Source organism: Halichoerus grypus, chromosome X (assembly GCF_964656455.1).
Source record: "Halichoerus grypus chromosome X, mHalGry1.hap1.1, whole genome shotgun sequence".
In the NCBI taxonomy this organism is placed as follows: Eukaryota; Metazoa; Chordata; class Mammalia; order Carnivora; family Phocidae; genus Halichoerus; species Halichoerus grypus.
The window spans coordinates 81,376,958-81,403,463 of NC_135727.1; the positions used below are offsets into that span (position 1 = coordinate 81,376,958).

General features: G+C 38.7%; 1 protein-coding gene and 1 pseudogene across 1 annotated transcript in view; both read left to right on the plus strand.

Annotated features, from left to right (window-relative positions):
- The window catches only part of MTMR8 (myotubularin related protein 8), a 149,077-nt gene extending 123,754 nt beyond the window's left edge, over nt 1-25,323 (plus strand). Inside the window, 6 exon segments of the mRNA XM_078064034.1 lie at nt 14,185-14,361; nt 14,964-14,980; nt 18,030-18,156; nt 22,620-22,782; nt 24,880-25,067; nt 25,069-25,323. Coding sequence (XP_077920160.1) covers nt 14,185-14,361; nt 14,964-14,980; nt 18,030-18,156; nt 22,620-22,782; nt 24,880-25,067; nt 25,069-25,323 — 927 coding nt within the window.
- Nucleotides 919-1,200, plus strand: LOC118520704 (nucleoside diphosphate kinase, mitochondrial pseudogene; annotated as a pseudogene).
- Nucleotides 25,324-26,506: the final 1,183 nt, after the last annotated feature.

Consider the following 26,506-nt stretch of genomic DNA (forward strand, 5'->3'; position numbering starts at 1 on the left):
CCTAACTTGGGAGCAGCCAAATATATAAACCAATTAATAACAAACTTACACATTGACAATAATACAATAATAATAGGATATTTTAATACCCCATTCCAGCTATGGACAAATCATCTAAGCAGAAGATCAACATGGAAACAATGTCTTTGAATGACACACTGGAATAGATGGACTTCACAGATACAGTCAGAGCATTTCATCCTAAAACAGCAAGAATACACATTCTTCTCAAGTGCACATGGAACATTCCCCAAAAGGGTTACAAATCAGGTCTCAACCAGTACAAAAAGACTGAAATTATACCATGCATATTTTCAGAACACCGTGCTTTAAAACTTGAAGTCAACCACAAGAAAAAAAAAATGGAAGGAACACAAATACATGGAGATTAAAGAGAATCCTACTAAAAAATGAATGGGTCAACCAGGAAATTAAAGAAGAATTTAAAAAATACATGGAAGGAAATGAAAATGAAAACACAACAAACATTTCAAAACCTTTGGGATGCAGCAAAGGTGGTCCTAAGATGGAAGTATATAGCAGTACAGGCCTTTCTCAAGAAAGAAGAAAATTCTCAAATACAAAACCTAACTTTAAACCTAAAGGAGCTGGAAAAAGAACAACAACTAAAGCCTAAACCCACCAGGAGAAGAGGAATAATAAAGATTATAGCAGAAATCAATGATATAGAGTCATCGGCCCATGGGCCAAGGGTGGTCTCTGGGGTGCACCACACTGCTGGGGTTGCTCAGTGGCCCATGAGCCCTGGCCCAAGCCTGCTCACATGCCCCAACTCGGGAAGGTCCTCCTAGGCCCGGGAGCTAACCCTGGTTGCAGTGAAGCCAGTTGGGGTGCAGCAGCAGCTTGTTGGGGATGTGGTCCAGCACTTTTGAGAGGAGGGACCTCAAGCTGGTGGAGATGAAGATGCTGAAGGCTCCAGAGAGAGTCCTTGCTGAGCACTACCATGACCTGCAAAGGAAGCCCTTCTACCCAGCCATCATCAGCTACATGACCTCTGGCCCTGTGGTGGCCATGGTCTCAGATCGCCCCAAAGTGGTCTGCTCCTCAAGGGTCATAATAGGACACATTGACTCAGCTGAGGCTGCCCCTGGCACCATCAGGGAGGACGTCAGCATCCACATCAGCAGAATCATCCACACTGACTCTGTGGAGGGGGTCCAGAGAGAGACCCAGTTATGATTTCAGAGCAGTAAGCTGGTGGACTGGGCAGACGAAGTCCACCAGAGCAGCATCTACCCAGTGTAAGCACTCAGACTGCCCTCAGCAACCCCAGCAGCCACCCAGGATCAAGTACCTCAGTCATCCAGACCTTGAGCCCATACGCATGGTCTGCCCATCTGTCCCAGACGACCTCCCTGTCTACCTTCTCCGCCCCACCCCAGAGGGGTTGAGCAACCAATTTTATGTGGCTTCTAGTATCCTAAGCCCATAATAAATTGGACAAAATACTTTCTGTAACAAAGTGCCAGACAAATTTGGGGAGTCACCAAAAGTGTGTAGTGCAACCTCCCTTCCCACAAAGGTGGATGGGACATTAAAACTCACTGTGTTGTGTAAAAAGAAAAGAAGAAGAAATCAATGATATAGAAATAAAAACAAAACAAAAAAAAAGAACACAAACAAACAGGGTAACAGATCAACAAATGTGGGAGCTGGTCTTTTTGAAAGAATTAACAAGACTGATAGATGCCTAGCAAGACTTTTCAAAAAGAAAAGAGAAGACCCAAATAAATAAAATCATGAATGAAAGAGGAGAGATCTCAACCAACACTGAAGAAATAAAAGTGTAAGAGAATATATGACAAATATATGTGAACAAAGTAGTCAATGTGGAAGAAATAGATGCATTCCTAGAAACACATAAACTACCAAAATTGAAACAGGAAGAAATAGAAAAACTGAACAAACTCATAACCAGCAATGAAATTGATTCAGTAATCAAAAATCTCGCAAGAAACAAGAGTCCAGGGCCGGATGGCCTCCCACTGGAATTATACCAAACTTTTATTTATTTATTTTTTAAGATTTTATTTATTTATTTGACACACAGAGAGAGATCACAAGTAGGCAGGCAGGCAGGCAAGCAGAGGGAGAGGGAAAAGCAGGCTCCCTGCTGAGCATGGAGTCCAATGTGGGGCTCAATTCCAGGACCCTGGGATCATGACCTGAGCCGAAGGCAGCCACTTAACTGACTGAGCCACCCAGGCACCCTATACCAAACTTTTAAAGAACAATTAATACCCAGCCCTCATCAGCTACATGACCTCTGGCCCCGTGGTGGCTGTTTCAAAAAATAGAAATGGAAGGAAAATTTCCAAACTCTTTCTATGAGGCCAGCATTACCTTGATCCCAGAACCAGACAAACACTCCACCAAAAAGGAGAATAATAGACCAATATCACTGATGAACATGGATGCAAAAACTCTCACCAAGATACTAGCTAATAGGATCCAACGGTACATTAAAAGGATTACTCAACACAACCAAGAGGGATTTATTCCTGGGCTGCAAGGGTATTTCAACATCTGCAAATTGATCAATGTGATACACCACATTATTAACAGAAAGGACAAGAACCATATGATCCTCTCAATAGATGCAGAAAAAAGCATTTGACAAATAAACCATACTTTCTTGAAAAAACTCTCCACCATGTAGGGATAGAGGGAACATACCTCAATATCATAAAGCATCTATAAAAGACCCACAGTAAATATCATCCTCAATGGAGCAAAACTGAGACCTTTTGCCCTAAGGTCAGGAACACCACAGGGATGTTCACTGTCACCACTGTTGTTCAACATAGTACTAGAAATCCTAGCCACAACAGTCAGACAACAAAAGGAAATACAGGCATCCAAATTGGCAAAGAAGAAGTCAAATGTTCATTCTTCACAGTAAATATTATACTCTGTGTAGACAACCCAAAAGAATCCACCCCAAAATTGCTAGAACTCATACAGGAATTCAGCAAAGGGGCAGGATATAAAATCAGTGCACAGAAGTCAGCTGCATTTCTGTACACTAACAATGAGAGAGAAAAAAAGAAAAATCAAGGAGTCAATACCATTTACAATCGCAACAAATACCATAAGATACCTAGGAATAAACTTAACCAAAGAGGTAAAGCATTTTTACTCTGAGAGCTATAAAACACTTATAAAAGAAATTAAGGAAGACACAAACAAATGGAAAAACATTCCATGCTCATGGATTGGAAGAGTCCATGCTCACTGGATTGGAAATATTGTGAAGATATCAATGCTACCCAAAGCAATCAAGCATTCAATGCAATCCCTATCAGAATGCCATCAGGATTTTTCACAGAGCTGGAACAATCAATCCTAAAATTTGTATGTAACTAGAAAAGACCCCAAATTGCCGAAGTAATGTTGATAAAGAAAACCAAAGCTGGAGGCATCACAATTCCGGACTTCAAGCTCTATTACAAAGCTGTAATCATCAAGACAGAATGGTACTGGCAAAAAAACAGACACATAGATCAATGGAATTGAATATAGAGAACCCAGAAATGGACCCTCAACTGTATGGTCAACTAATCTTCCACAGAGCAGGAATGAATATCCAATGGAAAAAAACAGTCTCTTCAATAAATGCTGCTGAAAAAACTGGACAGCCACATGCAGAAGAATGAAATTAGACTACTTCCATGCACCATACCCCAAAAATAAACTCAAAATGGATGAAATACCTAAATGTGAGAAAAGAATCCATGAAAATACTAGAATAGAATGAAAGCAGCAAACACTTTGACCTCTGCTGCAGCAACTTCTTGCTGGACTTATCTCCAAAGGCAAGGGAAACAACTGCAAAAATGAACTATTGGGACTTCATCAAGATAAAAAGCTTTTGCACAGCAAAGGAAACATTTGACAAAACCAAATGACAACCTACAGAATGGGAGAAGATATTTGCAAATGTCTTACCAGATAAAGGGCTAGAATCCAAAATCTATAAAGAATTTATCAAGCTCACTATTCCCCCCAAAAACAAAACAAAACAAAACAAAATCCAATCATGAATGGGCAGAAGACATGAGCATACATTTCACCAAAGACATAGAAATGGCCAACAGACACATGAAAAAATGCTTAACATCACTAGGCTTCAGGGAAATACGAATCAAAACCACAATGATACACCACCTTGCACCAGTCAGAATGGCCAAAATTAACAACTCAGGAAACAACAGGTGTTGGCGAGGATGCAGAGAAAGGGAAACCCTCTTACACTGTTGGTGGGAATGCAAACTGGTGCAGCCACTCTGGAGAACAGTATGTGGGTTCCTCAAAAATTTAAAAATACACCTACTCTATGAACCAGCAATTGCACTACTAGGTATTTATCCAAAGAATACAAAAATAGTTATTTGAAGTGGCACATGCACCTCAATGTTTATAGCAGCAATGTCCACAATAGCCAAAATATGGAGATGTCCATCGACAGATGAATGGATAAAGAAGCTGTGAGATACACACACACACACACACACACACACACACACACACTGGAATATTACTCAGCCATCAAAAAATGAAATCTTGCCATTTACAATGATGTGGGTGGAACTAGAGTGTATTATGCTAAACAAAATAGGTCAGAGAAAGACAAATCCCATACGATTTCACGCAAATGTGGAAATTAGGAAACAAAACAGATGAACATAGGGAAAGGGAAGGAAAAATACAATAAGTTGAAATTTGAGAGGGAGGCAAACCATAAGAGATGCTGATCTCTGGGAAACAGAGGGTTGCTGGAGGGGAGGTGGGTGGATAGTATGTGTAATTCGGTGATGGGCATTAAAGAGGTCACTTGATGTAGTGAGCACTGGGTGTTATATGCAACTGATGAATCACTAAATTTAGTTATGTATATTAACATATAACACTATATGTTAACTACATTGAATTTAAATAAAGAATAAAAAAATAAGTGCACTCTTAAACCCCTTTATCTATTTCACCCATCCCCTCTCTTCCTCCCCTCTGATAACAACCAGTTTCTTCTTTGTATTTAAGAGACTGGGGTTTTTTATTTCTTTGTTTCTTTCTTTTCTTTATTTGCATATTTTGTTTCTTAAATTACACATGAATGAAATGAAATGCCTTTCTCCAACTTAATTATTTCACTTAGCATTATACCCTCTATGTCCTTCCATATTGTTCCAAATGGCACAATTTCATTCCGTTTCATTCCTGAGTAAAATTCCATTATGTGTGTGGGCTTCAGTGTGTGTGTGTACCACATCTTCTTTATCCATTTATCTATAGATGGACACTTGTGTTGTATCCATATCTGGGCTATTGTAAGTGACACTGCAATAAACAGATATACACGTATCTTTTTGAATTACTGTTATTGTTTTCCTTTTGTGAATAGCCAATATTGGGGTTACCAGATCATATGCTAATTTTTAATTTTTTGAGGAATCTCCATACTGTTTTCCAAAGTGGGTGCACCAATTTGCATTGATTGATTTTGTGTATTTGAACCATTCTTGCATTCTAGAACTAAATTCCACTTGGTCATGTTATATAATCCTTTTATTATGCTGTTGAATGTTGTCTGGTTGTGCTGTCTTGAGGAATTTTACATCAATATTCATAAGAGATATTGGTCTGTAGTTTTATTGGAGTGTCTCTGTCTGGCTTTGATATTAGGCTAATGATGGCCTTATAGAATTAGAGAGGAAATGTTTCATCCTCTTCAATTTTTTGAAAAGTTTCAAAAGGATTGATGTTAAGTCTTCTATAAATATGTGTTGGAATTACTACAGCTTTGTAGTATATCTTGAAATCTGGAATTGTGATAGCTTCAGCTTTTTTCTTTCTCAAAATTGTATTGGCTTTCCAAGGTCCTTGTGGTTCCATACAAATTTTAGTATGATTTATTCTAGTTCTGTGAAAAATGTTGTTGGTATTTTCATAGGAATTGCATTAAATCTATATAGCTTTGGGTAGTATAGACATTTTAACAATGTAGGTTTTTTCAATCCATGAGCATGGAATATCTTTCCATTTGTTTGTGTCATCTTCAATTTCTTTCTTTAGTCTTTTATAGTTTTCCGAGTACAGGTCTTTTATATTCTTTGTTATGTTCATTCCTAGATATTTTGTTATTTTGGGTGCCATTTTATTTTTTTCTTTTTTTAAATTTTATTTTATTTTATTATGTTAGTCACTGTACAATACATCATTAGTTTTTGATGTAGTGATCCACGATTCATTGGGTGCAATTTTAAACGGGAATATTTTCTTAAATTCTCTTTCTACTTTTATTATTAGTGTATACAAATGCAACAGATTTCTGTATATTAATTGTATATTAACCAACCAAATTCATGCATCAGTTCTGATAGCTTTTTTTGTGTGTTTGTTTTTGTTTTGTTTTGTTTTTTGAGTCTGGTCTTTTTTCCTGCTTTGTTGAGGATTAGTTGACCATAGAGTTGAAGGTCCATTTCTGGGATCTCTATTCTGTTCCATTGATCTATATTTCTACTTTTGTTTCAGTACCATACTGTCTTGATGACTACATCTTTGTGATAGAGCTTGAAGTTGGAATTACGATGCCACTAGCTTTGGTTTTATTTTTTAACATTCCTTTGGCTATTTAGGGTCTTTTCTGATTCCATATAAATTTTAAGATTGTTTTTTCCAGTTCTGTGAAAAAAATTGATGGTATTTTGATAGGGATTGCGTTGAATGTGTAGATTGCTCTAGGTAGCATAGACGTTTTAACAATATTTGTTGTTCCAATCCATGACCATGGAATGTTTTTCCATTTCTTTGTGTCTTCCTCAGTTTCTTTCATGAGTATTCTATAGTTTTCTCAGTACAGATCCTTTGCCTCTTTCGTTAGGTTTATTCCTAGGTATCTTATGGATTTGGGTGCAATTGTAAATGGGATCAACTCCTTAATTTCTCTTTCTTCTGTCTCATTGTTGGTGTACAGAAATGCAACTGATTTCTGTGCATTGATTTTATATCCTGCCACTTTACTGAGTTGCTGTATGAGTTCTAGCAATTTTGGGTGGAATCTCTTGGGTTTTCCACATAGAGTATCATGTCATCTGCAAAGAATGAGAGTTTGACTTCATTGCTGATTCGAATGACTTTTATTTATTTTTGTTGTCTGATTGCTGAGGCTAGGACTTCTAGTACTATGTTGAAAAACAGTGTGGACAGTGGGCATCCCTGTCGTTTTCCTGACCTTATAGAAAAGCTCTCAGTTTTTCCCCATTGAGAATGATATTCGTTGTGGGCTTTTCATAGATGGCTTTTATGATATTGAAGTATGTTCCTTCTATCCCTACACTGTGGAGAATTTTAATCAAGAAAGGATGCTGTATTTTGTCAAATGCTTTTTCTGCATCTACTGAGAGGATCATATGGTTCTTGTTTTTTCTTTAATTAATGTGCTCTATCATGTTGATTGATTTGAGAATGTTGAACCACCCTTGCAGCCCAGGAATAAATTCAACTTGGTCCTGGTGAATAGTCCTTTCAATGTACTGTTGCATCCTATCGGCTAGGATTTTGGTGAGTATTTTGGCATCCATGTTCATCAGGGATATTGGTTTTTAATTCTCCTTTTTGATGGGGTCTTTGTCTGGTTTTGGGATAAAGGTAATGATGGCCTCATAGAATGACTTTGAAAGTTTTTCTTCCATTTCAGTTTTTTGAAACAGCTTCAGGAGAGTAAGTATTAATTCTTCTTTAAATGTTTGGTAGAATTCCCTTGGGAGGCCATCTGGCCCTGGGCTCTTGTTTTTTGGCAGGTTTTGATTACTGCTTCAGTTTTCTTGTTGGTTATTGTTCAGTTCAGATTTTCTATTTCTTCCTGTTTCAGTTTTGGTAGTTTATATGTTTCCACGAATTGATACATTTCTTCCAGATCGCCTAATTTTTTGGCATATTGTTAGTCATAATATGTTCTTAAAGTTGTTTCTATTTCCTTTGTGTTTGTCGTGATCGCTCCCCTTTCATTCATGATTTTTATTAATTTGCATCTTTTTTTTCTTTTTGAGAAGACTGGCTAGAGGTTTATCAATCTTACTAATTCTTTCTAAGAACCAGCTTATAGTTCTGTTGATCTCTTGAACAATTCTTCTGGTTTCTATTTCATTGATTTCTGCTCTAACCTTATTATTTCTCTTCCCTTGCTTGGTTTAGGCTTATTTGCTGTTCCTTTTACAGCCCCGTTAGGTCTAAGTTTATCTTCTTTATTTGAGACTTTTCTAAGTTTTCAGAGAGACTTGTATTGTAATGTACTACCCTCTTAGGACTGCCTTTGCTGTATCCCAAAGGTTTTGAACAGATGTGTTTTCATTCTCATTAGTTTCCATGATTTTTTTCAGTTCTTCTTTAATTTCCTGTTTGACTCATTCATTTTTTAGCAGGATGCTCCTTAACTTCCAAGTGTTTGAGTTCCTTTCAGATTTCTTCTTGTGATTGAGTTCCAGTTTCAAAGCATTGTGCTCTGAAAATATTCAGGGAATAATCTCAATCTTTTCATATCATCTGAGACCTGATTTGTGACCCAGTGTGTGTTCTATTCTGGAGAAAGTTCCATGTGCACTCGAAAAGAATGAGCATTCTGTTGTTCTAGGTTGGAATGTTCCTTATATATCAGTGAAGTCCATCTCATGCAGTGTGTCATTCAAAGTCCTTGTTTCTTTGTTGATCTTCTGCTTAGATGATCTGTCCATTGCTGTGAGTGGGGTGTTGAAGTCTCCTACTATTAATGTATTATTATCAATGTGTTTCTTTACTTTGGTTTTTAAGTTGTTTATATAATTGGTTGCTCCCATGTTGGGGGCAGAGATATTTATAATTGTTAGATCTTCTTGTTGGATAGACCCTTTCAGTGTGATACAGTGTCCCTCTTCATCTCTTACTACAGTCTTTCATTTAAAATCTAATTTGTCTGATATGAGGACTGCTAACCTAGCTTTCTTTTGAGTTCTATTAGCATGGTAAATGGTTCTGCACCCCTCACTTTCAGACTGGAGGTGTCTTTAGGTTTAAAATGCATCTCTTGTAGAGAACATATGGATGGGTCTTGCTTTGTAATCCAATCTGATACCCTGTGTCTTTTGATGGGAGCATTTAGCCCATTTACCTTCAGAGTAACTATTGAAAGATATGAACTTTGTGCCTTTGTATTGACTGTAAAGTCCCTGTTTCTGTAAATTGTCTCTGTTTCTTTCTGGTCTGTGTTACGCTTGGGCTCTCTCTTCACTTACAGCATCCCCTTTAATATTTCTTGCAGGGTTGCCTTGGTGGTCACATATTCTTTCAGTTGCAGTCTGTCCTGAAAGCTGTTTATCTCTCCGTCCATTCTGAGTGACAGCCTTGCTGGATAAAATATTCTTAGCTGCATGTTCTTCTCATTTAGTCCCCTGAGTATATCATGCCAGTCCTTTCTGGCCTGCCAGGTCTCTATGGATAGGTCTTGTCTCAAGCAGCTTTCAGGATTTTCTCTAAAATTTGCAAGCTTCACTATTATATGTCAGGGTATTGGTCTATTTTTATTGATTTTGGGATGGGTCCTCTCTGCTTCTTGGGCATGAAAGCCTGCTTCCTTCCCCAGATTAGGAAAGTTCTCAGCTATGATTTGCTCAAATATACCTTCTGCCCACCTGCCTATCTTCAAACTCAGGCACCCCATAATTCTGATGTTGGTACGTTTCATAGCATCACTGATTTCTTGAAGCCTTTCTTCATGGGCCTTTAGTTGTTTTTCTCTCTTTTCCTCAGCCTCCTTCCTTTACATCAACCTGTCTTCTAGGTCACTTACTCTTTTTTCTGTCTCATTTATCCTGGGTGCTAGAGCATCCAATTTAGACTGAGAAAGACATGTATCATATGACCTCACTGATATGAGGAATTCTTAATCTCAGGAAACAAACTGAGGGTTGCTGGAGTGGGGGGTGGGGTGGGAGGGATGGGGTGACTGGGTGATAGATACTGGGGCGGGTATGTGCTCTGGTAAGCACTGTGAATTGTGCAAGACTGTTGAATCTCAGATCTGTACCTATGAAAAAAATAATGCAATATATGTTAAGAAAAAAATAAGAAGAGGATAGCAGGAGGGGAAGAATGAAGGGGGGAAATCAGAGGGGGAGACGAACCATGAGAGACGATGGACCCTGAAAAACAAACTGAGGGTTCTAGAGGGGGGGGAGGATGGGTTAGCCTGGTGATGGGTATTAAAGAGGGCACGTTCTGCATGGAGCACTGGGTGTTATGCACAAACAATGAATCATGGAACGCTACATCTAAAACTAATGATGTAATGTATGGGGATTAACATAACAATAAAAAATTTTTAAAAAAGCCTTAAAAACAAAGAGTTGATTACATAAACTATTTGAAAGGGGAAAAAAGAAAAAGAAAAAGAAAGGGAAAATTTTAAACTGAAAGATAAATAAATCAGTACAAACCTCAAATTCTATATACTATTTCCCCCAGTGCTGGATTTCACAGTCCTCTGAGGTCCTTAAATTTCCCTTTCAACTGTTCTTCCACTTGGTCTTTTGGGGGAGAGGCCTGCTGTGCTGATTCTCAGGTGTCTTTACCTGGGCATAGTTTGCCCCTTGCTAGGGGGCCAGACTCAGTGTAAGCTCTTTCTGGTTTTTCTGTGTGGCTTTTGTTTCCTGAAGGCTTTGCATACCTCTTTAGAGGATCAAAATAATAATAGGCATGCCCCGATCCCCAGCCCCAGAGCCAAAACATGGAAGTCTCCTCTCTTCAGTAAAACCTCAGGGATATTGCTCTTCACTTTTGTGTGTGCCAAACTCTGCAGACTCCTACGATGTGGGCCCACACCAATTCCCCGGGAGAGGGCAAAGGGTCCCACGTTTCACCACCTTGCATTGTCTCAGCAGGGAGAGTGGTCACCAGATTGTGCACGCACCTGCTCCACCCCTCACCCCAGGGGAAGGCAGGCGGTTACCCCATTACTCTCCTTTATAGGGCCCCACACTGAGAGCTGTCACCCAGTCTTGCGTGCACTCACTCCACCCCACTCAGGGGAAGGCAAAGGGTCTCTGTGTTCCTGTTCTTTGCAGGCTCCCCACACAGACAGCGATCACCCGATCTGGTCAGGGCTCACGGTTTATTGTGAACCAAGCTGAGAGCCCCCTCCTGGGCTTGCTGACCATAACCAGTTTCCTCCATCCAATGCTTGGGAACTCTACTGGCTCAGGCACCTCAATTTGTTCTGTGACTCCGGGGATCCTGAGACCACACTGTCCCACCTAGGATTCTGCCCCGTTTCACCTCTTGAGCACCTTTTAGGCATGGATGTCTGTTATTGGAGATTCTCAGGATTCCAATTTTGCTCTTTGGGGCTATATCACTTTCCCATAGCTGGCTTATGGATACTCCCTCTCCCCGTGGTTTATCTTCTGACATATCCCCACAGATTCACTTCTCCACACCTCCTACCTTGCAAAAAGTGGTCGCTTTTCTGCTTGTAGAGTTCCAGAAATTCTTTTCTTACATTTCAGTTTGATTTCATGGGTGTTCAGAATGATTTCATAGTTATCTAGCTAAATTCAAGGGACCAGATATAATGAGGTCCCCTACTCTTCCACCATCTTGCCACCTCCTCCTCTAGTGAATTTTTCAATTCAATTTTTGTTCTTTTTTTATACTCTGGAATTCCTGTTTGTTTTTTTCACTCTTTGTTGGTATTCTCATTTTGTTCCTAAATCAAGTTCCTTATTTTTGTTTCTCTGTCTATCCATGTTCTCTTTGAGTTCATTGAGCATACTTAAAGCAGTTGTTTTCTTTCTTTCTTTCTTTTCTTTCTTTTTTTTTTTGTCAAGGAAGAGGCCTGTGTTTCTTTAGTGTCTGTTTCTAGATTTTTTTTTCCCTTTGAATGTACTGTCTTTCCCTGTTTCTTTTTGTGCCACATAATCTTTTGTTGAAATTTGGGCATTTACTTATTTTTTTAAATTTTATTTTATTATGTTATTTTAGTCACCATACAATGCATCATTAGTTTTTGATGTGGTGATCCACAGTTCATTGTTTTCGTATAACACCCAGTGCTCCATGCAGTACGTGCCCTCCTTAATACCCACCACTGGGCTAACTCACCCCCCACCCCCCTCCCCTCTAAAACCCTCAGTTTGTTTCTCAGAGTCCATAGTCTCTCATAGTTCACCTCTCCCTCCAATTTCCCCCCATTCATTTTTCCCTTCCTTCTCCTAATGTCCTCCATGCTATTCCTTATGTTCCACAAATATGTGAAACCAGATGATAATTGACTTTCTCTGCTTCACTTATTTCACTTAGCATAATCTCTTCCAGTCCCATCCATGTTGATGTAAAAGTTGGGTATTCATTCTTTCTGATGGCTGAGTAATGTTCCATTGTATATATGGACCACATCTTCTTTATCCATTCATCTGTTGAAGGGCATCTCGGCTCTTTCCACAGTTTGGCTGTTGCGGACATTGCTACTATGAACATTGGGGTGCATATGGCCCTTCTTTTCACTACATCTCTGTCTTTGGGGTAAATACCCAAGAGTGCAATTGCTGGGTCATAGGGTAGCTCTATTTTTAATTTTTTGAGGAACCTCCACACTGTTTTCCAAAGTGGCTGTACCAACTTGCATTCCCACCAACAGTGTAAGAGGGTTCCCCTTTCTCCACAACCTCTCCAACATTTGTTGATTTTTGCCTTGTCAATTTTTGCCATTCTAACTGGTGTAAGGTGGTATCTCAATGTGGTTTTAATTTGAATTTCCCTGATGGCTTATGATGATGAACATTTTTTCATGTGTCTGTTAACCATTTGTATGTCTTCTTTGGAGAAGTGTCTGTTCATGTCTTCTGCCCATTTTTTTGTCTTGTTTATTTGTTTCTTGGGTGTTCAGTTTGGGAAGCTCTTTATAGATCTTGGATACCAGCACTTTACCTGTAGTGTCATTTGCAAATATCTTCCCCCATTCTGTGGGTTGCCTCCTTGTTTTGTTGACTGTTTCCTTTGCTGTGCAGAAGCTTTTTATCTTGATGAAGTCCCAAAAGTTCATTTTTGCTTTTGTTTCACTAGGTGTTGGAGATGTATCTTGAAAGAAGTTGCTGTGGCCGATGTCAAAGAGGTTACTGCCTATGTTCTCCTCTAGGATTTTGATGGATTCCTGCCTCACATTGAGGTCTTTCAACCATTTTGAGTTTATCTCTAACGAGAATGGTTGAGTTTCATTCTTCTGCATGTGGTTGTCCAATTTTCCCAGCACCCTTTATTGAAGAGACTGTCTTTTTTCCATTGCATATTTTTTCCTGCTTTGTCAAAGATTATTTGACCATAGAGTTGAGGGTCCATATCTGGGCTCTCTATTCTGTTACATTGCTCTCTCTCTCTGTTTTTGTGCCAATACCATGCTGTCTTGGTGGTCACGGCTTTGTAATATAGCTTGAAATCAGGCAACGTGATGCCCCCAGCTTTGTTTTTCTTTTTCAACATTTCCTTGGGAACTCGGGGTCTTTTCTGATTCCATACAAATTTTAGGATTGTTTGTTCCAGGACTTTGAAAAATGTCATTGGAATTTTGATCAGGATGGCACTGAAGATATAGATTGCTCTGGGTAACCTAGACATTTTAACAATGTTTTCAAATTGGCAAAGAAGAAGTCAAACTCTCTCTTTTCACAGACGACATGATACTTTATGTGGAAAACCCAAAAGACTCCACCTCCAAATTACTAGAACTCATACAGCCATTCAGTAATGTGGCCAGATACAAAATCAATGCACAGAAATCAGTTGCTTTCTTATACACTAACAATGCAACTGTAAAAAGAGAAATTAGAGAAATGATTCCATTTACAATAGCACCAAAAACCATAAGATACCTCAGAATAAACCTAACCAAAGAGGTAAAGGGTCTTTACTCTAGGAAGTATGGACCATTCATGAAAGAAATTTGGGCATTTAAAAACCAGCTACCTCTCCCAGTCTTTTAGGACTGGCTATATGCAGGGGAAGACCTATACTAAGCCCACTTTAACAGCTCAGGGTCCATTCCAATCTTTTCTAGAGATGCATCTTCCTTGGGCCTGTGCATGTGCTTTTATTCCCAATCCGCATATACTCAGCTATTTTTCAATGTGTTAATTTCCCTAGGAGTCTTACCCCTGCTTCTCAGAAGCTTTGAAAGTACCTTTGTATTCCTCTGCCCATAAGCTCTTGCCCCCAGACACCTGTGTTTCTGCAGAACCCTTCCATCTGTCACCTGCCACTGGTTTGAATAACCTCCAATCAGATATGCAAATTATGACACCATTCCAGTCAGTGCCCCAAGTATGGTGAGATAGAAACCGATCCCTCAGGCTGCCTATAAACAAGATAGATCACTGCAAGCAACTTCCATCTTTTTCCTTATATTCCTGAGGGAAGCACTGGGAATTGGGTGCTTTCTTTCCAATTGCATCATGCTACACTGGAAAGGGTGTGGGGCAAGGATGAGCAAAAGGACTATGAATTTTTCTACCATTTTGGGTACAGCTTTTTCTTGGTTAGGCATTTACTTGGTTGCTGCAGCTTCTTAACTGGTTTCTAGGGTTCTCACTAAGGTACTTTGGTCCACCTATTGTTTACTTAGTGTCTCCGTGGAATAAGGCCCTTAGGCTTCCTATTTGCCATCTTACTGATGTCATTCCCTATTACTTGTTAAAACTGCATATGAAATCATAATTATTTCAGAATTAAAAAAATAATTTTTAAAGAGAAGCTCAAATTTGGTCAAGTCCAAAGTGTTTCTTTCAGCACAACCTTTCTGCTAGTAAATTTACTCTTCAATTATGAACATGCCCAGTCTTTGTTTTTTAAGTTTTTATTTAAATTCCAGTTAGTTAACATACAGTGTAATATTGGTTTCAGATGTACAATATAGTGATTCAACACTCCCACACAATACCCAGTGCTCATCACAAGTGCACTCCTTAATCCCCATTATATATTTAACCCATCCCCCACCCACCTCCCTTCTGGTAACCATCAGTTTGTTCTCTACAGTTAAGAGCCTGTGCCTTGGCTTGCCTTTCTCTTTTTCCCTTTGCTCATTTGTTTTGTTTCTTAAATTCCACATATGAGTGACATCTTATGGTTTTTGTCTTTCTCTGACTTATTTCGCTTAACATAATACTCTCTAACTTCATCCATGTTTTTGCAAATGGCAAAACTTCATTCTTTTTCATGGCTGAGTAATATTCCTTTGTATGTATATGCTACCTCTTCTTTATCCATTCATCAGTCAGTGGACACTTGGGCTATTTCCATAATTTGGTCTTGTAGATAATGCTGCTCTAAACATCTGTGTGCATGTGTCCCTCTCAATTGGTATTTTTGTATCATTTGGGTAAATATCTAGTAGTGCAATTTCTGGATCATAGGGTAGTTCTATTTTTAACTTTTTGAGGAAACTCCATACTGTTTTCCAGAGTGGTTGCACCAGTTTGCATTCCCACCAAAAGTGCAAGAGGGTTTGCCTTTCTCCACATCCTTGTCAACACCTGTTGTTTCTTGTGTTGTTGATTTTAGCCATTCTGAGATGATATCTTTGTAGTTTAGATTTACATTTCTCTGATGATGAGTGATGTTGAGCATCTTATCATGTGTCTATTGGCTATCTGTATGTCTTATTTGGTAAAATGTCTGTTCATGTCTTCTGACCATTTATATTTATTTTTATTTTTTTAAAAGATTCTATATATTTGTTTGAGAGAGAAAGAGAGCATGAGTGTGGAGAAGGGGCAAGGGGAGAGGTACAAGCAAACTCCCTGCTGAGCAGGAGCCCAACGCGGGGCTTGATCCCAGGACTTTGGGATTATGCCATGAGCTGGAGGCAGATGCTTAACCGACTGAGCCACCCATGTGCCCCTACCCATTTTTTAATTGGATTATTCATTTTTTGGGTGTTGAGTTGTAGAAGTTCTTCATATATTTTGGATATTAACCATTTATGAGATATGCCATTTGCCAATATCTTCTCCCAGTCTACAGAATGGGAGTTTAGTTTTGTTGATTGTTTCCTTCACTGTGCAAAACTTCCTTTGATGACATCCCAATAGTTTATTTTTGCTTTTGTTTTCCTTGTCTGAAGAGACATACCTAGAAAAAAGTTGCTATGGCTGATGTCAAAGAAGTTACTGCCTTTGTTCTCTTCTAGGATTTTTAAGGTTTCGGGTCTCACATTCAGGTCTTTCATCCATTTTGAATTTATATCTGTGTGTGGTGTAAGAATGTGGTCCAGGTTCATTCTTTTGCATGTTGCCATCCAGTTTTCCCAATACGATTTGTTGGAGACTATCTTTTTCCCATTTGATATTCTTTCTGCTTTGTCAAAGATTAATTGACCATATAGTTAAGGGTTTATTTCTTGGTTTTCTATTCTGTTCCATTGATCTGTGTCTTTTTTTATGCCAGGTCCATAGGGTTTTGATTCCTACAGCTTTGTAATATATCTTAAAGTCTGGAATTGTGATGCCTCCAGCTTAGCTCTTCTTTTTCAAGGTTGCTTTGACTATTTGGGATCTTTTCTGGTTCCATACAAATTTTAACATTGTTTGTTCTAGCTCTGTGAAAAATGTTGTTGGTGTTTTGATAGGGAGTACATTAAATGTGTAGATTGCTTTGGGTTGTATAGACATTTTAGCAATATTTTTTCTTCCAGTCCATGAACATGGAATATTTTTCCATTTCTTTGTGTCCTTTTAATTTTCTTTCATAAGTGTTTTATAGTTTTCAGAGTACATATCTTTTACCTCTTTCATTAGGTTTATTCCAAGGTATCTTATTGTTTTTGGTACAGTTGTAAATGGGACGAATTCCTTCATTTCTCCTTCTGATGCTTCATTACTGGTGTTTAGAAATACAATAGATTTCTGTATGCTGACTTTGTAACCTGTGACTTTACTGAATTTATCAGTTCTAGCAGTTTTTTGATGGAGTCTTTCAATTTTTCTATGTATTATCATGTCATCTGCAAATAATCAATGTTTTACTTCTTCTTTGCTGATTTGGATGCCTTTTTTTTTTTAAATTCCTATAGTTAACATGCAGTATAATGTTAGTTTCAAGTATACAACATAGTGATTCATCAATTCCATATATCACCCATGCTCATCACAAGTGTACTCCTTAATCTACATCACCTATTTTACCCATTCCCACCACCCCTTTGGTAACCATCTGTTCATTCTCTATGTTTATGAGTCTCATTCTTGGTTTTTCTCTCTTTTTTCCTTTCCTCATTTGTCTTGTTTCTTAAATTCCCCATATGAGTGAAATCATGTGATATTTGTCTTTGACTGACTTATTTTGCTTAGCATTATGCTCTCCAGCTCCTTCCATGTCATTGCTAATGGAAAAATATCATTCTTTTTGCAGTTGAATATATATATATTTATATGTATACCACATATATACACCACGTCTTCTTTATCCATTCATGTATCAATGGATGCTTAGGCTGCTTACATAACTTGGCTATTGTAAATAATAGTGCAATAAACAGAGAGGTGTATGTATCCTTTTGAATTAGTGTTTTTGTATTTTAGGGATAAATACCTAGTAATTTGATTACTGGATTGTAGGGTAGTGCTATTTTTAACCTTTTGAACATGGCCAGTCTTTTTAATGTCATCAAAATTACCTTAACTTTTGAGATCTGCCTATCTACCAATCTAATATTTTCTTTATTTAAAAAAATTTTATTTATTCATTTGCCAGAGATAGAGCAAGAGAGAGAGAGATAGAGAATACAAGCAGGGAGAAGGGCAGGCAGAGGGAGAAGACAGACTCAATCCCAGGACCCCAGGATCATGACCTGAGCCAAAGGCAGATGATGCTTAACCAACTGAGCCACCCAGGTGTCCCCCAAGCTAATATTTTCTTAACACAAGTGAAACATCAATAATGTATTCCTCTAGCTTAACCAACCTCTCTTTTTCTCTTTTTATTTATTCAAGGTTCTGGTGTGGTATGTATAACCGTTTTGATAAAGGGCTGCAGCCCAAGAAGAGTATGCTAGACAGCCTCTTGGAAATTAAGAAGCAGAGAGCAATGCTGGAGGCAGATGTGCACAAACTAGAAAAGGTGAGGAATAATGTCTCAAAAAGAGATCCTCTTACCCCTTCTGGGTAGATCCAACCCACTTGGAGTTTAATTTGTACTTGTGAGAAGCTTCTTGGCTGGCCTGTTACACATTCTGGCTTCTAGGTATCCTGTGTCCACAAAGCACTGAAGCACATTTCTTTTTCTTACTTCCCATAGAAAGTGGTAAATATCACACTCAGCTAGTTAAACAAGTGGATTGGTTCCCTTTCAGATGTGCATGGAATTAAGAGTAACACAAGGGAATGACAGGGAAGTCATACTGGCATTTGTTACCATCCATAGAATAAGTGTGACATATTGAGTGTACCAATAAAAACAATGAAATTGTTATATTTCCAATTATGGAAACCTTATGAAAAAATCTTATTTCCTTCCCATGTAGACTGTAAACTGTTCATTGAGTAGTTGTGCTATGTGTATTGATTTTGCTTTATGATACCAGCAAAACCAAAGTCAGACACTTGTTTTAAGTACAGGTTAAACCAGGAAACAAAGATTTATCATTGTTAAAATGTCTATGATACCCAGAGCAATCTATACTTTCAATCAAAATACCAATGGCATTTTTCCAAGTGCTGGAATAACCAATCCTAAAATTTGTATGGAACTGAAAATACCCTGAATCGCCAAGGAAATGTTGAAAAAGAAAAACAAAGCTGGGGGCATCATGTTGCCTGATTTCAAGCTATATTACCAAGCCGTGATCACCAAGACAGCATGGTACTGGCACAAAAACAGACACATAGATCAGTGGAAGAGAATAGAGAGCCCAGATATGGACCCTCAACTCTATGGTCAAATAATCTTTGACAGAGCAGGAAAAAAATATCCAATGGAAAAAAAAAAAGACAGTCTCTTCAATAAATGGTGCTGGGAAAATTGGAGAGCTATATACATAAAAATGAAACTCGACCATTCTCTTACACCATACACAAAGATAAACTCAAAATGGATGAAAAACCTCAATGTGAGACAGGAATCCATCAAAATCCTAGAGGAGAACATAGGCAGTAACCTCTTCGACATCGGTCACAGCAACTTCTTTCAAGACATGTCTCCAAAGGCAAGGGAAACAAAAGCAAAAATGAAGTTTTGAAAATTCATCAAGATAAAAAGCTTCTGCACAGCAAGGGAAATGGTCAACAAAACAAAGAGGCAGCATAGACATTTTAACAATTTTTATTCTTCCGATCCATGAGCATGGATGTTTTTCCATCTTTTTGTGTCTTCTTTAATTTCTTTCATGAGTGTTGTGTAGCTCCTAGAGTATAGATCCTTTACCCCTTTGGTTAGGTTTATTCCAAGGTATCTTATGGTTTTTGGTGCTATTGTGAATGGAATCAATTCCCTAATTTCTCTTTCTACAGTTACATTGCTAGTGTATAGGAAAGCAACTGATTTCTGTGCATTGATTTTGTAGCCTGCCACATTACTGAATTGCTGTATGAATTCTAGTAATTTGGGGGTAGAGTCTTTTGGGTTTTCCACATAAAGTATCATGTCATCTGCAAAGAGAGAGAGTTTGACTTCTTTGCCAGTTTGAATACCTTTTATTTCTTTTTATTGTCTGATTGCTGATGCTAGGACTTTTAGTACTATGTTGAACAATAGTGGTGAGAGTGGGCATCCTTGTCATGTTCCTGATCTTAAGGGAAAAGTTCTCTGCTTTTCCCCATTGAGAATGATATTCACTGTGGGCTTTTCATAGATGGTTTTTTATGAATTTGAGGAATGTTCCTTCTATTCACTTAGCATTATAACCTCTATGTCCATCCATGTTGTTGTGAATGACAAGATTTCATTCTTTTTTAGTCTGAGTAATAATCCTCTGTGTGTGTGCGTGTGTGTGTGTGTATACATACATACATACATACTTCCTCCATTGATGTGTGGATGAAGACTTGGGTAACTTCCACATCGTGGCTATTAATAAATATTGCTGCAATAAACATAAGGGCATGTTTATCTTTTTCAATTAGTGTTTTCGTTTTCTTTAGGTAAATACCCAGTAGTAGAATTACTGGATCGTGTGGTAATTCTATTCTTAATTTTTTGAGGAATCTCCACACTGTCTTTCACAGTGGTTACACCTATTTGCATTCCCACCAACAGTACACAAGGGTTCTTTTTTCTCCACATCCTCACCAGCACTTGTTATTTCTTGAATTTTTTATTTTAGTCATTCTTACAGGTGTAAAGTGACAACTCATTGTGGTTTTCATTTGCATTTCCCTGATGGTTATTAGTAATGTTGAGAATCTTCCCATGTGTCTGTTGACCATCTGTATGCCTTCCTTAGAAAAATGTCTATTTAGGTCCTCTGCCCATTTATAAATCAGATTACTTGTTTTTTGGTGTTGAGTTGTATATGTTCTTTATATATTTCGGGTGTTAACCCCTTAGTGCATATGTCATTTGCAAATATCTTCTTCCATTCTGTGGGTTGTCTCTTTGTTTTGCTGAGTTTCCTTCATTGTGCAAAAGCTTTTTTTTTTTTTTTTTTTTTTTTTTGGTGTAGTCCTGATAGTTCATTTTTGCTTTTGTTTCCTTTGCCAGAGGAGACCTACCTAAAAAAATGTTTCTATGGCCAGTGTCAAAGAAATTATGCCTATGTTTTCTTATAGCAGTTTTATGGCTTCAGGTATTGCATCTAGGCCTTTAGTCCATTTTGAGTTTGTGTGTGTGTGTGTGTGTGTGTGTGTGTGTGTGTGTGTGTACTATATAAAAAAGTGGTCCAGTTTCATTATTTGATATTAGCTGTCCAGTTTTCCCAGCACCATTTATTGAAAAGACTGTTTTTCCCCCATTGTATGTATATTCTTGCCTCTATGGGCTTCATTTTTGCTTTCTCTCTTCTGTTCCATTGGTCTATATGTCTGTTTTTGTGCCAGTACCATACTGTTTTGAATACTACAGTTTTGTAGTATATCCCAAAATTTGGGACTATGATACCTCCAGTTTTGTTTCTTTTCAAGGTTGCCTTGGCAATTGAGGTCTTTTGTGATTCCATACAAATTTTAGGATTATTTTTCTAGTTCTGTGAAAAATGTTTTTGGTATTTTAATAGGGATTGCATTAAATCTGTAGATTGGTTTGGGTAGTATGGATATTTTAGTATTAATTCTTCCAATCCATGAGCATGGAATATCTTTCCATGTTTTTGTGTCATCTTCAATTTTTTTCATCCATGTTTTATAGTTTTTGAAGTACAGATCTTTTACCTTTTTGGTTAAGTTTATTCTTAGGTATTTTATTATTTTTGGTACAATTGTAAATGGGACTGTATTCTTAAATTCTCTATCTTCTATTTCATTATTAGTGTATAGAAATGCAACAGATATCTGTATATTAATTTTGTATTAATAATTAGAGCATGAGCGGGGGGGGAGGGGCAGAGGCAGAAGGAGAAGCAGAATCCCTGCTGAGCAAGGATCCTGATGTGGGACTTGATACCAGGACCCTGAGATCATGACCTGAGCTGAAGGCAGATGCCTAACTGACTGAGCCACCCAGGCACATCTCTATTACTACTTTTTGCCATTTTAATTATGTGTCTTGATGTGGCCATCCTTGGGTTGATTTTGTTTGGAGCTCTCTGTTCCTCCTGGATCTGGATATCTGTTTTCTTTCCCAGATTAAGAGAGTTTCCAGCTATTATTTCATCAAATAAATTTTCTGCCCTCTTTTCTCTTCTCCTTCTGGGATCCCTAAAATACAAATGTTATTACACTTGATGATGTCACTGAGTTCCCTTAACCAATTCTCATTTCTTAATATTAATTTTTCCTCTTTGCTCTTCAGCTTGGTTGCTATTCATTACTCTGTCTTCCAGCTCACTGATCCATTCTTCCACCTCTTCTAATTTGCTATTTTTTAAAAAGATTTTATTTATTTATTTGACAGAGAGATAGAGAGAGAGTATGAGTAGGCAGAGAGGCAGGCAGAGAGAGAGGGAGAAGCAGGCTCCCCGCTGAGTAGGAAGCCCGATGTGGGGCTCGATCCCAGGACCCTGGGATCATGACCCGAGCCAAAGGCAGACGCTTAACCGACTGAGCCACGCAGGCGCCCCTAATCTGCTATTGATTCCCTCTAATGTATTTATTTCACTTATTGAGTTCTTCATCTCTGACTAGTTTTTTTCTATCTTTTTGAAGTTCTTACTGAGATCTTTCACTCTTTTCTGAAATCCAGTGAGTATCTTTATGACCATTACTTTGAATTCTTTATCAGGCATATTGTTTATCTCCATTTCAATCAGCTCTTTTGCTATGGTTTCATCCTGTTCTTTCATTTGGGACATATCCTCTGTCTCCTTATTTTGTCTAACTTTCTGTGTTTGTTTCTATGTATTAGGAAATTCAGCTGCATCTTCTGATTTTGAAAGTAGTGTCCTTATGAAAAAGAGGTCCTGTGGTGCTCTGTAATGTAATGTGATTCTCCAGAACCAGTTCTTCAGGATTATCTCTTATGTGTGTTTTGTACATCCTACTGTTGTGGCTGATCTTCATTTGCCTTTAGTCCAGTTGGCTGTAGTGGCGCACTTTGCCAGTTGTGGGCAGGGTTTGGTACCTGTGCTGTTAAGAGGCCAGTTTGGTACCACCATGGGTTTGTACTTGGTTGGTGCCAGCAGTCAGACTAGATGCTTACCCTCAGCCTCTCCACTGGGACTGTAGTTGCACTGATCCTCAGAAGGCTTTCCTGAGAGGCTTTCATTGTTGGGCAGAGCCTGAAATCCAATCAGATGCCTGCCCACAGTCTGTCTGTTGGGGCTGCAGTATCTTCAACCTGCAGGGTGCTTTCCCTGCCTTGTCCCCTGAGAGGATTTTGTTGGTCAGCAGACCTGCAACCCGATCCAATGCTTACTCCTAGTCTGTCTTCTGGGCCTGCATTTGAACTGTTGTATGTGGTTATCATCCCCTCTCCCCCTGGCTGGAATCACTTTGTAGTGGCACCAGTCTTAACCAAGGCTGCAAGAGTATTTGTTTTGGCAAGAGCAAATTTAGAGGATGTCTTCAGAGTAGGGTGGGTGGATGTGGAGGCAGGGCACACATTGTTAGAAAGGTAGGTGGAGGATTTTCTAGCTGGTTACTATAAGTGTCCTGTTATCTGTGCTGGTTGTGGGGAGGTGGAGAGAGAGAAATGGTGCCTGCCAGCTCTTTTGTTCTTGGATAAGTCTCCTGATCCCTACCCCCCGGCACATGTTGTGAGATTAGTAAATAAACCTTCAGGTATACTCCAGGTGTTTTCAAACTGCTTCTTCTATGCTATGTTTGTTATACTGACTTTTTAAGGGCAGGGACTCTGGTTCATAGAGCCTTTCAGCTCTCCAAGAGCTAAGCCTGCTGATTTTTAAAGTACCTGGAGTTAAGCCCTGCTGATTGTAAATACTTGAGAAGTTAAACCCCACTGATTTTCAAAGTCAAATATTAGGGAGCCTCACTTCCCAGTGCTTGACCCTATGTCTGGGGTGCCTAGTATGGAGTCTGCTCCTCTCCTTTCTCTGTGCTTGTGGTAACATTCCTGTTTGTAGTTAGTCTCTTCAGGAGTTTGGTTCTGGACAACATCTCTGCCCCTCCTACCTTTCCAATGTGGTGTCTTCTCTACGATTAACAGTGTAAAATCTCTTCTGCCAGTCTTTAGGTCATCCTCTGGGTTAGTTGCACTGATGTGGCTGTTATCTAGGTGTGTTCATGGAACAAGGTGAGCTTAGGATATTCTTACTTTTCCATCTTCCCAGAAGTTTTTCTCTGTTGAGATTTTTAGAAAGATAGTACAGTTATAAGTTAGAATATGCAGAATACAAAAACATACAAGATGGAAAGTTTAAAAGACTCTCCTAGCCACACACCCATTCATTTCCTCTCTTCAAAGGTTACCACTGTTTTGTATGTGTGTGCGATTTTCTGATTTCCAAAAAAATGACAATGAGATGCCTATACCCTACAACAGGAGCTCTTCACTGGAGTCCATGAACCCATAGGTGTACACAGATACCCTTTGGGGGACTCTGTGAAAGCCCTGATATTATACCTAAGACTATGTATGTGGGCTGTTTCATGTACACACATGTGCATGCATGCAGCTTTCTGAGAAGAAAGTTAAGAATAACCATCATAAAGTATCACTGAGTCATTGTGTTATCCTTGAAAGTGAAAATATCCATTGGAGGTACCATGAGGTGTTAGGTCATAAAAATTGGCACTAAGAGTCAGGGCCAGATCCCAGCTCTGCCATTTCCTAAATGTGTGAATTTTAGTCTTACTTAAATTCTCTGAGACTCAGTTTTCTCATTTGTAAAATACAGCTAATATTTAACCAATAAGATTCTTATAAGTATAAAAGGAAATACTATATGTAAAGTCTCCAGCACATAGAGGTATTTAAAAAATTTTAGTGATCTTCTCCCTTGCCCTCCCTGCTTCCAGTAATAAAATTATATTTATCAGAAAAGAGGACTTTTATAGATATAAGACCCTTGAGGATTTTTAGTACTAGGGCTTTTAAAACATTACGTGAAGTGATGAAGATGTTTAAACATGAGTAAGGAGGGGGCAAAAGTTTATAATCTACCATATTAGTGACAGCAGCAGGATCCCTGCAGGTCATTGTGAAATTTACCTAGCTTTTCTTCTGTTCCTAATTCTTTTCAACCATTCCTTGTTCCTATGACATAAACTACAAGCCCATGATGAGCTACTACAGAAGAAAGCTGTACCTGCCCTCAATTAGGGAATTTATTATCTCAGCATCTGGGAAGTCCTTTGACCAATCCTCTTGGCTTTATGGGTATTAATGGAGACCTGAACACCTTGATGGAGAATGGTACCCTGTCCAGGGAAGGACGCCTCTAAACTCAGATGGATCAAGTGAAAAGCCAGGGTACAGACCTTTCACCATGACTGCTATGGGATCATAGGTAGCCTTAGGGCCATAAACATTTATGGGGATGTGGGATTCTCTAGAAACATGGGCATCTCTGACTCCAGGGACATCTATGTGGCCACAGTTATCTCTGAGGCTATGGGCTACTCTGGAGACATCAGCATCTCTGAGGCCACGAGCTTCGCTGGGAGTATGGATATCACTGGGGACATAGGCATCTCCTAGGTCAGCACCAAGGAGGCAGGCTGCTCTAAACAACAGTGAGCTACTCATCTGTTGCCATGCTAGATGAACCTACAGCACCCACAGTGATCCTTGTCCCAAAGAAGGCTATGCTACTTTTCCAGTTGGTTTAAATGGGTGAGTCTGGGGCACCCCTCTTCCCACTTAAGAGTCTGGAAGGTAACTTATGGCCTTTACTGATTAAACAACCAGTATATGTATGTTAAGCAGCCCAGAATGTAGGCAAGAGAAAGAATATATTATTGTTCTAGAATGGGATTTAACTTTAGAAATGTTGCCTTCCAGCTGAGATATTAGGCTGGTTCCATTATTCCATTTTCCTTAATGATCAGCCTCCCTGACTTTTCCACACTCACTGCTATAGCATGAGAACAGAGTGAAAATATAATCACAGCTTAGAACTAAGACTGTTGAGGGAATATATAGGTGGTATATAGCAAGTAACTGAATTGCAGAATGGCTTAAAAGGAAATTTTACTTTTAGATATGTTCAGTTATAGGATGTAAGCTAATGTTATTGCCAGTAGAGATCCCAACATTTGCCTGAGAAATAAATCAAAATGATCCTTAATTGTTAGCATGGGTGCATGGGTTATTAGGTTATAACATTTACTCTCCCCAACTCACACCCCAGTTAGGTCTATTTATAATACTCAGCCAATTCCCTTTTTCATAGGTAACCCATAGGTAAACTTGAATCCACTACATTCTAAAACAATCAATTCCAAATCAGTGGGATCTAAATTAATAACACTGATTAATAGCATTCTCAGCATTATTTTGCGAGACAGCTGAAAATCTCAGTGCTTTAGACCCTGGCTTACACTTGGCCTACATGCCCATCTGAGTTTTCCTAAAACAAGCCTCTTCTTAGTTTTTTTTTTTAATGAAAACCAGTGGTTTTGCTTCTGTAGACATCACATCAAGTTTGTGGGTTTTTAGATACAGTTGGCACTACTTTTAAAATCTGGTAGGTTTATCACTTGTGGTAATGCACACTTTTGAAAAAGTCTATTTTTAGAGCAGGCCCAAATACTCCTGGGGGAAGGGATGTACTTGTCCATTAAACACCAGATTTTCCCTTTGGGGTTTATACACTTGCTGTATAAATATTCCTCTCGAATATTCAGTCATGCTTTACCCAGTTCCACATACTGGGATAGGGTAGCCCTCAGGTCGTTTGGGTCATGTACTATATATTGTC